The sequence below is a fragment of the Acipenser ruthenus genome, chromosome 27, assembly GCF_902713425.1.
Source record: "Acipenser ruthenus chromosome 27, fAciRut3.2 maternal haplotype, whole genome shotgun sequence".
Classification (NCBI taxonomy): domain Eukaryota; kingdom Metazoa; phylum Chordata; class Actinopteri; order Acipenseriformes; family Acipenseridae; genus Acipenser; species Acipenser ruthenus.
In genome coordinates this window covers 6,751,847-6,766,805 of record NC_081215.1, presented here as the reverse complement: position 1 = coordinate 6,766,805, position 14,959 = coordinate 6,751,847, and the positions used below count along the sequence as shown (strand labels likewise).

The 14,959-nt window shown below is 40.0% G+C and overlaps 1 protein-coding gene across 2 annotated transcripts; it reads left to right on the top strand.

Annotated features, from left to right (window-relative positions):
* Positions 1–2,037: 2,037 nt before the first annotated feature.
* LOC117425165 (Y-box-binding protein 1-like) lies at positions 2,038–14,682 on the top strand. 2 transcript variants are annotated; one of them, XM_059002055.1, is made up of 8 exons: positions 2,038–2,337; positions 4,630–4,693; positions 5,323–5,356; positions 5,705–5,794; positions 7,236–7,562; positions 10,804–10,901; positions 12,872–13,137; positions 14,328–14,682. In XM_059002055.1, the coding sequence occupies exons 1-7, from the start codon at positions 2,214–2,216 to the stop codon at positions 13,104–13,106; spliced, it is 972 nt and encodes a 323-aa protein (XP_058858038.1). In that variant the 5' UTR covers positions 2,038–2,213; the 3' UTR covers positions 13,107–13,137; positions 14,328–14,682. The 2 variants fall into 2 exon arrangements, with proteins under 2 accessions (XP_058858038.1, XP_058858039.1); XM_059002056.1 differs by having other exon boundaries at positions 2,039–2,337; positions 10,804–10,889.
* Positions 14,683–14,959: the final 277 nt, after the last annotated feature.

The window sequence follows — 14,959 nt, the reverse complement described above, 5'->3', positions numbered from 1 at the left end:
TTGCTGCTCTCTTCTAAAGACAGCTGCTCTCTCTCCGGAGGAGTGGGTACGGGGAGCTCATGGCAGTGTGGCACTGGGGCGATGGATGAAGGAAGGTCCGGATACGTGATAGCAGGTGCATTCTTGCCAGTCCGACGTTTGGAAGGGTCCACCATGCAGAAGTAGCAGTTGCTTGAGTGGTCAGTGGGTTCCCGCCAAATTCTTGGGATAGCGAACTTCATGGCTGTCTTTTCCCCTCTGTACCATCCTACAAAAATACATTTATTTCACCCATGACTAATGTGTAAGAGATTCTCGCAACATTTTTCATATATGATATATTTTTTCAATAACATTGAAAATTGTAAAACATTTTAAAATTAAAAACTTTTACAATTTTAAAAATGTTAACAAATTTTATAACATAAAATTCCGAGCAACAATTGTCCATCTTACCTTCCAGAGTTTTTTTTTGCAGTGCTCGCAGGTGAAATGAGGTGCCCAATGTTTGTCTTGATCCCCGACAGGCATGCCGAAATATGCCTTGTAGGCCTCACACAGCTTAGCAGATGCTTCCACTGAGTACTTTTTCGCTCTTGTCTTGATAAATTGGCCGCAGACATAGCAAAATGCGTCTGCCGGATGCTTGCAGCCTCTTGATGCCATCTCAGAAAAATGCAGATATGTATCCACTTAGGCAGCTGGAACTAAACTGAACTGGTGGGCTTAAGGCCCCTGTATTTATACTACTATTTATAATACTGGAAATTTCTAGAAAGTTCTAGAAGTTACTCAAAGTTTACTCAGCACTGAATCTATCTGGAATGTTCTGGAAAATAGGTACATTTCAAAATATCACTGTCCTGGTCACAAAAGCAAAGTTTGTGGGGAATAATAGCCATTTTCTATACTTTTGAGGCATAAGCAATTAGGAAATAACACTTACTACCCAGGAACCAAAAAAGAAATTGTTACACGGTGTAATTATTTAATTTAATGTGTGAATTTTTTTTATCATAATTTAATTATGCACGCTTTCTTATCCAGTGCTATAGAACATACATTTGAATGATATCGCAGTACGGCAGGATTTTAAATTGGCCTCTTCCCACTATTTCTCAGAATGTCTATTAATAGACAAGCTTCCAACATAAGCACATGCTGGTAGGAGTGGGAACCCATAATATCAAAATGATATTGTGAAACGTGGCGTGTCAAATTGTCATTTGATAAACAGTTTTTTTAATTTACGAGTAAAATCTGTGACACCGTGATAACCTCCTGCTGAAAATGTGACACTCAGTTTAGATGAGGAGATACAGCTTAATTTAAATAAATTAAATCGCAGTTGCGTTTTTACCACTTGAGAATTGGCGTCTTTTTATTTATTAGCAATTTCGCAGTGCGTAAAAAACACGTCTTTTTAATTAGTAAACAAATGTTAAACTTACATTTATAGTACTACATAGCATATGATCCCATGATCAAAATAAGTAGCCAGAAAAACTACAAGAAATAATGTTTAACAGTCTGTATTAAGAGACTTAATCGTAACTTTGAAACTTTTGTTCCCAGTTATTTACCAATCTCATTCCATCACTTTTATTTTAATGCGTGTGACTTTCAACTGAACAGTTATGTACGTTTTTTGCCAATGGCTGGGCATCATGGGCGGCATCTTTACTGCCTATCTGCCCCACCAGTAAACTTTAAAAAAAGTTCCTAGAAAGTAGAGACGTTTGATTGATCGGTCTTTCCTCCTTTGTTAACGAAGTTTGGCTGTAAGTGACAGTTTGGTAAACGAATCCTAGACGGAATAAATGGAGCCCATATTATGGAAGACTACTTGACCAATCACAGCTGCTAGTGCGCTGCGTAACTATTTTGTGGGACTTTACAGCCAGGCTGGCGCTCCAGTCGTATACGTAATTAAGGTATGTATTCACAGTGAACGATAGTTCAACCACTAGCTGAATATCTGGGCGGGGTTTACGACGATGGACACACGTAATGACCAATTACAATGCAGAATGGGTGGAGAATTTGCAAACAATATTGTCCGGTGTCAGCTCGCATTCCGTCCAGTTCGATCGGCAAAGGGAGCGGAGAAAGGAACGTCGAGAGCCCGAAGGCAGCAGCCCCACCACCGCCGGCCCAGGTTACCATCCAGCACCGGGAAAACACACTAGACAGCCACCGCCGGCAAAAGTTTAGGTTACCATCCAGAAACCACCATGAGCAGCGAGGCCGAGACGCAGCAGCAGCAGGCGCCGCCGCCGCCGCCACAGCAGGCCGCCGAAGCGGAGAGCCCATCCAGCCCGGCAGCGGTAGCTCCCGCGGGGGATAAGAAGGTCATCGGTAAGTAGCTGGGATAAGGCAGCAGTGTGGAGTAGTGGTTAGGGCTCTGGACTCTTGACCGGAGGGTTGTGGGTTCAATCCCCAGTAGGGGACACTGCTGTTGTACCCTTGAGCAAGGTACTTTACCTAGATTGCTCCAGTAAAAACCCAACTGTATAAATGGGTAATTGTATGTAAAATAATGTGATATCTGTATAATGTGAAATAATGTATAATGTGATATCTTGTAACAATTGTAAGTCGCCCTGGATAAGGGCGTCTGCTAAGAAATAAATAATAATAATAATAATAATAAGGCTTTCTTGATCCGACAGAAACTGTTATGTAATTTTCCTTAATAAGAAGCCCCCCACCACGATGTTGGTATAGGAATGTGTTAATTGTGTCTTTTTTTTTCATTGGTATCCCTGGTGTGTTATCGTTTGATTTTCTTTGTGTAAAAAGTCGGTTGGGCAAACGGTAAGAAAGGGCCATACCACGAGCTGCATTTTGTATTTGAGTTCTGGAAAAAGTGTTCTAGTTCGGCCCGATTCGCGGGCTGGGTATCTTGGAAGTTTGGTAACGCATCTGGCATTTTACCGGGCATTAGATTACGTGGGGAGCGCATGGGTTCCGAAGCACCACCGGGTGGGCGGGTTTGATTGGACCGGAAAAAAGGGGTGGATTAGGGTGGAGGTTCTGGTGGGCCACGAGAGGGGCTGCTCGTGTGGATAGTAATGTTAGCGACTGGAGAAGAGCGTGTGTGGGTTCAGTTAGGTTTTAACTGGGCCCATGCATGGCATTCCGTTTGGTGGGTGCTGGGGCTGAGTGGTCTTGGTTGCCTGGTTCAGCAGGCGGGGTTGTCAGTGAACTTGAACTAGATCTTCATCTTAATAACCCTGTGGCGGTGGTATTTTAACCCAGACATTTCTCTTTTTAAATGGTCTGTTTTAACTATCTGACTCCACCAAGACCGACTCCGTAGTGTACTGTACCGTACAGACCTGAGGCTGAAGACCCCTTTGTTCAATAGTGTTGTACAGTAGTAAAACAAATTGGTAAAACGGCTCGTTTGTTGCCCAATTGCTCATGAGTTACGCAGATGCTCTTTATATTAACAAAAGAAGTCAAAGTTTCCCGAGTACTATTAATATAAATCATCGCACCGGTACCAATCGTCCCTGTTTTAGTAGAGTGACTTTAGCAGGAACTTGGTTGTATTTCCAAAATGTCCGCCGTAGTGTTTGGTTAGGATAGCGTCTCTTTTGTCTAGAAAAACGGGTTTTACGCAGTCACCCCCTCCATAAAATCGTTTGGAAATCAAATAAACAGAATGCCTGTGATATTTAGCGACTGTTTAAAAACATTTCACCTCCGTCTTGTTTTGTATGTGTCTGTACATTTGGCGCGGATTCTGGGCCGGGTTTGCGCTAGATGCGTTGGCTTGGTTCCAACCTCATGGTACCCGAAACAAGCGATTTAAATGTACGTTCCGAATGAAATGTCGCATTTTTTGTTAGGCTTTTTTAAAATTTAATTTTTATATGACACAAATGCGCTCTGGTAATTTATTGTACGGTTAGTAGTTGGTTTTTATCTAAAATGTTTGAGTAATTGTGTATATATTAAAAATAAAACTACGGAGGTTGTATTTTCAACCACGTGTAAACTCGGCACTTCCTTGTTACATAAACCGGTTGCTATCAGGCTTGTTCCGGGAAGAATGTGCAATTGGTTTGACACAACGATGTTTTTCAGTAATGTGCCGTATTTTAAGTGTGGTACTCGTGTCACTCAAATACATATCCGAGTTAAATTCCTTATAATTAACATGCAGTCTCGTTTAGCTTGAGAAATCAAATATGGCATACTTTGAGGCAGTGGTGGGGAATGTGTTTTCAATATAGGCCCGTGGAGTAGTTTCACTTGTTAAATCGCAGATAGCTAAGCTTCACATCATTGTCTATTAAAAGCACCCCTCTTCCAGGTTATTTATAGTATCCAGATACTTGAAACGGCCATGTTGCTTATCCTAGTGCTTCAGTTTCTAAGTTGTTGTCTGGATGTATTACAGTCGTAGTTGTATCTAAACTTACTGTTTAGAGTACGAAACAAGACATTTTAAATACATAACGGAAGCTTATTAAAGTCGAAAAAATCAATGCTTTTAAACAAATATAACAGTCATGTAGTCTTATTTAATTATGTACGTTCTAGGTAAGAGTCCCAAGTCTACTGTTGATTATGGATAACTTTAATTCCTAGAACTGCATCTATATCCATTTTCTGTCATTGATTTATTTTCTTTTACAGCAACAAAGGTCCTGGGAACAGTGAAGTGGTTTAATGTAAGAAACGGCTACGGTTTCATCAACAGGTTTGTTAGACTCAGTACTTTTACACCCTAAATTGTGTTTGACATTACACCATGTGCATTGGATAAATTAAGTTCTGTTAAGTGTACTGAATTAAAAACTCACTAATGTACTACATTGAGTCCACATCTTCTCTTACTTTTGAGTTATAATAGTACTGAAGCCAGTAACTTTATTTGACCCCATTAAGTATGGTAGCTATCCATTTTAGGTTTGCACTCTATAATTCTGTGCTTTTTAAAGCTGCTACTGTAGGTATTAATAATCCAACAGTCCATTTCTTGAAGGAGTGCAAATATCACTTGTCTCCATTTTCTGATTTTGTACTTTGGAATGTGCAGATATTTCAAAGAATGCTATGGACGGGACTGTTTTGTTGTATTGCAGAATTACCCCAATGTCTTGCTGCAATCAGACCATGTAATCTGTGGTACCATTAGGCATTTTAATGTCCTTGTTTGAAGTATTTGTCTATCTTTGAATTGATGTAGACCCCCCCCCCCCCTCCAAAAAAAAACAAACAAAAAACTAAATATTCTCCACACAATTATTAAACTCATGTAATTAGTACAATTCCCCTGAAGAGAAGTATATGCACTTTAACACTTTATATGTGTTTTGTTTTTCTTAGGGACGACACAAAAGATGATGTCTTTGTACACCAGGTTAGTATAGATGCAAATATCTTCCGTACACAAGTGTGGTCCACTTGTGTGTAATCTACTGCACATTAAATGGGGAATGTGGGAGGATGGGTTTGTCTTATTTAGGGAATTAGTAATTGGGGTTAATTTCACTAGAAAATTGTCAATTGAATTTTGAACATTAAGATTTCTTACTCTTCTCAGTATTGGATATACCCACAACATTTTAATGTATGACTTGGATGTTTTGAATGTTATCTCATGTAGTTTTGTCTTTGGCCATATAACAGTTGCTTGTTCACATTGCATGCTGATGGCGGGTGATTTGGGAAGGATACCCTGTTCACATTTCAATTGCTTGTTTTCCAGACTGCCATTAAGAAAAACAACCCAAGGAAATATCTGCGCAGTGTTGGAGACGGGGAGACGGTAGAGTTTGATGTGGTAGAAGGAGAGAAGGTAACTTGGCTTTTTCAATTTATTTTTTTTTAAACCACAAGCAGTAAAGGTTGCTACCCACCAGGTGTGATGCGACAAGCGGAACTGTGCAGCGATGCGTCAATGAGTAGAACCTGTACTTTTGATAAGTATCTTTCACACCACAGGCGACGCAGGAGCGGCACTGGAGCAACGCAAAATAAATAGGATTGAATCCTATATTTCGCTATTTTGACATGCGTCAACTAGGGCATTGAGCAATGGAAGAACAGCTTCAGTGCACATGGTCCAGCAGGGTGAAGCAATATCCAAAATGATGGAGGAAACAAAACTTGTCGTCGGGGGGGGGGGGGGGGGGGGTCTGGTGTTTGCAGACCTGTACACTTGTATAGAGTAATGCAGTGCATTTTGTCTACTATGATGCAATGATATTTCACATTCTTTATTTTTATGTCCCAGGGGTTATAATAAAATAACAATATTATGGGATAGATGTAATGTGCTTAGAGTCTAAAAGTAGAGTCTACTTTTCTAGTTCTCATTTGGACCACTTTGTTTTTAAAGCTTTAGTAAATTGGGCGAGACTGCAATAGGCACACGACTGTACTGTACTTAACTTTCCTTCCTTATTCTTCTTTGTTCCAAGCTAAATGAATTCAGTTATTTCTGCCTTTCTTTGTAGCTCAGTCCTTTGACTATCCCAGGACTGGTTGCTCTTTGGACTCTCCAGGGCCACGATGTCCATTTGGTGCTGTGGTTCCCAGAATTGGACACAGTATTCCAAGTGTAATCTCACCAGTGCATTGTACAGCCTTATTATAACCTCCTTGGATTTGTACTCTACACTTTTATGGCTGTATACCCAAGCATTCGGTTAGCCTTTTTGTTGCATCCCTGCACTGTGTGATTTGCTGACAGCGATGAATCTATTACAGCACCACAGTCTTTCTCCTGCTGTTCTAGTTCTATCCCCTCAGTTTGTGTGACCGGCATGTAACATTTTGCATTTGTTGATATTGAATTTCATTTGCCACATTTCTGCCCAGTTCTTATACGTCTCTGCCACTGCCCCAAGTTTTGTCATCTGCAAATTTGACCGGTTTGGTGCTAATTCCCAGATATAAGTAGTTGGTGTAGATTAGAAACATGAGTGGTCCAAGGACAGAGCCCTGCAGCACCCCACTGAGTACATTGCCCCAGTTAGGTTCCCCTCTTAAAAGTACTCTCTGCTTCCTTTTGTTTTATGTACTACATTGTATTCCCAGAGAATGCTGCTTGAGACATTTATAAAACCTTGTCTCTTTCTTATATACTAACCCATGTTTTATCAACAAATGATAGGTAATTGATTATGTTTTTGAACCCCTAGCTACAAGATGATCATGTAGTACAAGAAATCAAAAGTTGTATGTGGGTTAGTAGTTAACCAGATATGTCCTCTTTTTTTTTTTTTTCTCATCAGGGTGCAGAAGCAGCCAATGTTACTGGTCCAGGGGGAGTTCCAGTTCAGGGAAGCAAATACGCAGCAGACCGCAATCGTTACAGGCGCTACCCCCGTCGCAGGGGCCCCCCACCCGATTACCCACAGAACTACCAGAGTGATGGTGAGGGCGAGGGAAGTGAGAAGAGAGAGGGCCAGGGCCAGGAGAGTGTGCCTGAGGGGGAAATCCAGCCCCAGCAGCGCCGCCCTCCCTTCCCCAAGAGACGCTACCCACCCTACTACGTCCAGAGGCGCTATGGACGCCGTCCACCGTACACCAACACCTCACCGCGTGGGGAAAGCACCGAGGTAAGCCTGGATCTACATGCTTCAAACTCCTTTGGGTCAATTTACAATGTACCACTTAAATCGCTTTGAATTGAGGTTTAAACTTCAAAACGAGTCTTAAAGGCCGGTCTATGAGCTCAGTTGCAACTTGCCAATTTAGTTCTAGGTGTCAAAAGGCCTTTTCAACTTAAATGTAACAGCGGTGTCTTAATTTAAGCCCAATTTGTGGTCTCTTTTAGACCATGTAACAGCAGGTTTAACTGGGCTCTCTACTATCTGAAGGGGCAGTATTAGATATACAAATCGGTGGTGGCTGGTAGCAAAAATCTTCAGGTGTTCACACCTCAGATGCAGGTGAGGGGGTCCGGGGAGGGGGTTGGGGTCAGTGGGCCAGCCTCGGTGGTAGAAGCACTGTCCATTGGCTCTTTCTTGTTGGTAGTGATACAAAAATTTTGCTCTGCGATGTCTTATCTTGGCAAATTTTTCAATTGATAACATGGCTAAAGCATTTAATTGTTTGGTTTTCATACATTCAAAAATAATATAAAGTGATGTTGAAATAAGAAATATATTACACACCGAAATGTACTCCAATTTAAATGTGTATATTTAAATGAAGTTGTCCTTGAATTTAAAGCAATCCCAAGTTCAAAGACCAAGAACAGGAAAAGAAAGTTGAACAAATGAGTTCATAAACATTAAAGTTAGGCAAAGTGTTAGACTAGAATTTTATTTTAATATTTAAACAGCTTAAACATTTGTCTTTCTGCAAAGTAACACACCATGCAAGACAGAAGAGACAAAGTCATGCTTGTTGATCATCGTGTTTGCTAACCGGCTGCGCTCCATCAAGACATTTTTAAGCTAATCATAGCCAGTCCTGGCTGGCTGCTACTGCGCATGTGCACGCAGTATTTTGGTGCTTGCATTTCTGAGCGAGCACAGCCATTAAACGGATGGGATGAAGGGCATTGTTGATGTGCCAGTGTCACGTGAGAGGGGGAAATGAAACGCACATCACCCAGAAGGGAAGCGCAATTCATTAATAAGAGACTGGGGGTTTGGCGAGCAAGCGAACAAATCCCTGAAAAATATTACAACATTATGTATAAAACATCCTTTTGCTGTTTTTATTTTATTGAAAAAATGTGGTTTAACAAATTGATGCAAGTAGCCACGTGCTTTTGCAAACAATAGGTACTGCGCTTGCTGTGCCTTAATTTAATTTTAGACTTTTTTTTTATATTGGTGCAAAATTTGAATTTTGTGAAAAGGGTTTATAAAGTTTCTACCCAAATTCTTATTTGTTTTATTTAAAACAGTATGTAAAATTCTATAGGAGCGGGACTGTGGACTGCAGGACTGTGGTAGAATTAAGGCTTCTGATTTTCGGTTTTAACAATTACAAAAAAATTGAATTGTGTATAGCCAATAAACACTGGATAACTGTGGCAATGGCAACTCCATTCACATTGACCACCCCTTTCCCAGAAACCTACAAACTACCTTTCCCTTTCTTTTAGGAATGGAGGCTTGTTCGTGGGATTTAACCCTTAGCGGTCCATTTATTCAGCGCGTCTCAGGCATGTCGCGTCCAATTTATTTTAGATGCACTGTTTTAGATTTTTTTTTTTCCCCCACAGTAAAACAGGTTTAACCCTTTTGCGGTCCATTGTCGGACTGGGTCCGACATTGCAATTATTCCTCACAGGTCCTTTGTCGGACTGGGTCCGACATCATTATAGCAACGCAATAAACGGGTGTTTAGTCGTTTTTTCTCTGGAAAAAGCAGAGAACCATTCAATTGCCGAGTGGGAGCGACAGGAGCCGAGACAAGTCGAAAAAAAAAAAAAAAAGAGGCGTATCTCATGAATAGTCATACATGGTATCGGGTATCAGATAACGGGGCGTTCATAGTAAACAAGAGACCTGTGCTTTATGTCTTTTTGACGGACCAGAAAGTGAAAATTGTAATGTCAGACCTGGTCGGACATAGGACCGCAAAAGGTTAAAGCTGTATTAGTTAAGATACGGAGGATTTAAAACAAAATTGCAAATTATGGCAATGTTTTAAAAGCCTACACACAAAAAACCCAGAAAAATGTGCCTGATTTTGGGCACAAGGATTTAATTGTGGAAGACAGCAAAGGAAAGAAGGTACAACTTAAGTGTGCAAGTACTGTCGAGTTACTACTATACATATTTTGAAGAGAAAAACACCCAAAAAACCCATTTTCATACAGTATATAAAAAAATGAAAACCCTGGTGGGGAAAACAATTGACATAAAACTCAAATTGCTGAAAAGAAGCACTGAAATAAAATTAATAAACTGAAAAACAGAAGCCCTAGATATGCTAACCAAAAAATAGCATGTTTCAATAAATGAAATACTAAGAATAAAAGTTAATGTAAGCAGGATTTCATCATAGATACCATATATAGTTCCGTTTCCTACCTAATCTACGGGGTGCACATTGTTAGATTATCACAGATACTGAAAACACTAGAAATACCAGGAACCCTTTCAGAACATACACTCGCAACTAATTCCAAATTAGGTAACGTTTGTCAAAAGTTAGCATTCCACCAGGAACACTTGTTTAGTGCTGTAGTTCGCTGCTAGTTTTCCAGACATTGCTGGTAAGCTTTGTAAACCATATGCAATATAGTAATTTAAACACTATTTTAAATTGTTTTGGGTTTCATGTAGGCATATTCAATATTACAAGATACAACCTACTTGCTGTGTAGATGAATCCGCAAGGAAAGGTTAATTTGCGGCATTTGTCTTTAAATAGAGCTGGTTTAAAACTGGTTTAGGTGTTTGGTATGTTCGAGTAGGGTTTAATTTAGACCAATTTAATGATTTAACCAGAGTTGAATCAAACCTGGATTTAGTACCAAGATAATAAGGAAGTGGTACGTTGCAATTGACTCTTGGTGTTTGTTGTATGCTTTTATGTAGCAGAATGCTAATACGAGGTGGCAGCTGCATACAGGTATCCACCTTTTATAATTCTGCTTATCTTTTCAGATAAGAATTCATATAGCACAAGGTGTGCTACAATTGGTAATTAAGTATACTCCCTTTTCTTTCTGGCTCTGGTTTAGAATCCACGTGTCATGCTGTTAATATGATGACCCCATACTGTTCCATGAATTTCAGATTGGTTGTACTGTAGGTATTAATGAGCCATATCTCCTGGAAACCACAATGTTTTTCCAAGTTCTATAATGTAAATTTACGTTTTGTATTGCAGGGAGGTGAAGGAGAAGAGAACCAAGGTGCTGTTGACCAGGGTGCTAAACCAATGAGGCAGAACTACTACAGAGGCTACCGACCAAGGTTCAGAGCAAGGTTTGCATGTTGTGTTCACTGAGTTAGAGCTGCAACAGCGAGTTGATGGGAGGGGTTGTCGACGTGCAAAAGGACTAAACGGCCTAAATTTACTATATTCAGTCACTTGATAAACAAATAGGACATTTCTGTCCTTGCCGCCTTGTATTCTTCTGATTGTAAAGTGTCAGCCAGTTAGCTGAACAGTCGACAAGCAAAATCAACGTTGTTGCAGTACTACACTGAATTGCAACTGCTTTTCTTGGATTCTTTTTTTACATTTTATAATGTCCCACTTGGGTTTCTATATTTCCTGTTTGTGGATAAGTTCTTTGACTGCTTACTAACCCTAAATGACATCGGTAATAGGTGTCTGATCCTTGTATGTATCTGAGGAGTCATGCCTGACTAGCAAAGGAGGGTCTCTGGTCTGACTTTAATGCTGTTCAAATCCAACTCTAATCTCAAATTGGGTTAGTTGTCTAAACTTAGCCCCCAATAGAAGTTAGTCCACATCATAAAACTGCTACACAATTTGGAGAGTGTTTTAGTTGTAGCCATTGCCGTTGTCCCTTGACTACTTCTATGAGCACTAAATTGAGTCGACAGAGAAGTACAGTTTAACCCTTAGCGGTCCATTTATTCAGCTCGTATCCGGCGCGTCAGGTCCAATTAATTTTCACACGTGCAGTTTATTTTAAATGCACTGTTTTTTAAAAGTAAAACAGGTTTAAAAGGCACTGCATATCAACAGGACACTCAGTACTGTATCTCGAGCCCTGCCCCACCCCTCGTTTCGCTGTATTTTTCACATACCTTTACATAGTACTGCATACTGATATCATCTCCTGATCACTTGTTTTATCACCAAACTCCTCAATAATGCGATCCAAGTCATTATTTTATTACTATAACATCTAATAAAAAGCCCTGCAAATGTCTGATTCTTTGAGCGCTGGATGCAGAAGCAGCTATCTTGTTTATTTTATGTCTGTTATCTAAGGTGTCGGGGCTATCTGTATTCATTCCCCCTTTTTCTTTTTTTTTTTAAATGGTTCTTGGTTTTTTCCGGAGAAAAAATGACTAGAGACCTGTCCGACATTTGACTGGAAAGGGAGAATTGCGATGTCGGACCAGGTCTGACATAGGACCGCAAAGGGTTAAAACTGTCCATGGTTTAGGAGGTTAATGTCAACCAATTATTTCAGCATAGCTGGTTTGTCTGGGGCATGAGAGGAGATATAACCAGACATTGGATAGGCAAGATGCACTTCTAAAGTGAGTAGCTGACACTGTCCCCAGTTGGGGAAGGAAATACTTGCCTGGGCTTAAAATGAAATCCAACATGGAAACTACTGTTCCTTATGCAGGCGTTTGGAGAAGATTGATACTATAAGCAGCAGACTAAGCCTCTGGAATCTCTGGGCTTGCAAAGATACCAAAGCCATACTGTATTATCACGAATATAAATACATGCAACAGTGTGCAAAAACAGAGACTCATTGTTATTTAATACTTGTCTTGATATGTTTTCTGCTTCAACTCTTGTGCACGTAAGGGCATGTGCTTTAGTGGACTTAAATATAGGCTCTTCATAAAAATAAAAAGTCTGCAAGTTTAAAGTAACTAGAGGTCATATCAGGGATTTCCTCTAAATGTCAGGTTTCTTGAAATAAATGATCTGCTGACTACCTTTGAGGTAGCTTTACAGAGAGAATTGAACACAACTGAAAATGCATGAAATCCTGTTAAATAGGAAACAGACATCCTATTTACTTTTGACAAAGATTTGTAGGTGTGGTCAGTTCTGAGTATAGATGTTAGAAGGACTGAAAGCCCCAGTTGCCATGTGGTCAGCTGCACTGTCAAAGTATCATTGTTGCATTTCCTTTCAAACCAGCGCCCCCCCCCCTCCCCCTCCCCCATGGCCTTTTGAAAACATGCATGGATTTTCCCCTTAATGTGAAAGTGACCTCTGTGGTTGTCTGCAGGGGCCCCCCTCGTCCCAGACCACCCCGGGATGATGCCAATGAGGAGGACAAGGAGAACCAAGGCGACGGCTCCCAGGACCAGCAGCCACGCCAGCGCAGGTATCGCCGCAACTACAACTACCGTCGCAGACGCCCTCAGAGCGATAAACCTGAAGATGGCAAAGAGAACAAAGCAGCCGAACCAGCAGCTGAGAAAACATCCGCTCCCCCGGCCGAGCAGGGAGGCGCTGAGTAAATACCGGCTTACCACCGACACCATCGTCCGGGTACGTAGCAGCGGGACTGAAGGGCTTCCAACCATTAACATTTAATACATGAAACACGATAGCTAATTGGTGACGGATGAAGACTATCTTGCATGCGTTACCTAGTCACCATTGAATTCTTTAAACTAATTTTAATGGAACCTTCAAATCTACACCATAAAGCACTTGTGTGTGGAAAAGTTGATCTTGATCTTGTCTATATTGCAAGTGATTTGGAATCTGCTACTGTAGCTTAGTGACTGTCAGGGTTTGGTACCTGGCCACATACAAAGAATTATCTGTAAAAGCTGCTTGCTTTGCTGCAGAGGGCTCATGCCAGTGTTGGAGAGGAAACCCAATTCCATAGATGTTAACCAAATACACAATCTTGGGTTTGTGCCCAGCTACTGTTTTACAAAGTTGCATTGCAAACCCTGCTTAAATGTGCAGTTTTCATTGAGGGACTAATCTTGTATAAAAATAATAAAATGAGGTAATGCAGTGGGTTTGATGAAACAAACGTTGACAATATCACTGGGCAATTTCTATTGTTTGGTTCGTTGACATTTTTGGTCAAGTGCTAAAGCTTTGTTTTGCTCCCTGCCATTGAACTGCATGGAGTTACTGCAAAGGCTTTTAGTAAATGGCTACAGACTAGTGTCTTTCGCAAAGTGCTGTACTTGGCGCTACAAATTGACAGTTGCCATACATTTCAGTATCACATTCATATAGTGCAAATATTGATACTTGACATTTGCCTTGTAAATGATAAAGATATTGAAGACATTAGTTAAGTAAGCACAATGTTTGCTATATCTTTAACTTTGTATTGTAGTAATAACTTCAGTGGCCATATTTCAGAAACCTGCATGAGCCAATTTTGTATTCAGATTTATTTAATTAATGAGTAGAGACTTGCACTTGACATGCTGTTTATAATTCACTGAAATATTTTTATTATGTGTTTCCATGTTTTCAAACAATTCTAAGAATTTCCAGTCTCCTTGCATTAATTGAACACATTCTGTAATGAGAAATTAAGGATATTGAAAATGATCAAACTAGAATATTTTTAGTAAAAGAAAGTGTGTATGTAATGCTAATCTAAAATGATTGTTTTTACTTTTCATTATAAGATAGACCATGATGCATAATTTTATAGCTGTTGAACTCTGATAGTGTTGTACTAATCATGTTGTGTTTTTTTGCAGTTTAGTCAACATGAAGAAACATCAAAGGAAATGAAGACCAGAGCAATAAGAAACAGATTTGACTTGACGATCTTGAAAGCTTGCTACATGCAGTTGACCAGATACCAGTGATTGGCTGCAGAATCTATGCAGCCTAATTTTTTCATTACTTTTATCTGACAACTAAAAACATAACTTCTTTTGGTAAAGGTTAAAGTTTTTTTGTAAATCGGTCTTAAGTTTTTACACCAATAGTTTTTAAAGTAATTTGATATCTGGTCAATTTGACATTTTTAAATTAAAGAATTAAATCTGAATTTATTTGTACAACCTGAATTTAAAAACAAAGGCAAGCGCAAATAAAAGTCAAACAAAGTTTCTGATCTCCTGTGGTTTATTTCTTGGCTTAATGGTTGTTTTGGGATCAGGCTAAAAGTTCCAGCTGTTTTAAAAATGTCTTGCGCTCAAAGCAGTGAAGTTTCCTAAATGCAATCTGAACCTTGGCAAAATCTCCACCTTCCTTCTAATGGATTCCCTGGTGCACTGTAATTGGACTTTCTTTTTGGCCAGTAGCCATTCAAATTGTAAACCTTGGAGAGGCAACACATATCACTTGGAGCTTTGGTTCCAGTTAAGATGGTTAGATTCTTAAC

Coding starts and splice junctions, on each gene's coding strand:
- LOC117425165 (XM_059002055.1), top strand. CDS start 2,214: ATGAGCAGCGAGGCCGAGACGCAGCAGCAGCAGGCGCCGCCGCCGCCG. Junction 4,694..5,322: donor GGCTACGGTTTCATCAACAG/GTTTGTTAGACT, acceptor TGTTTTTCTTAG/GGACGACACAAAAGATGATG. Junction 5,357..5,704: donor ATGATGTCTTTGTACACCAG/GTTAGTATAGAT, acceptor CTTGTTTTCCAG/ACTGCCATTAAGAAAAACAA.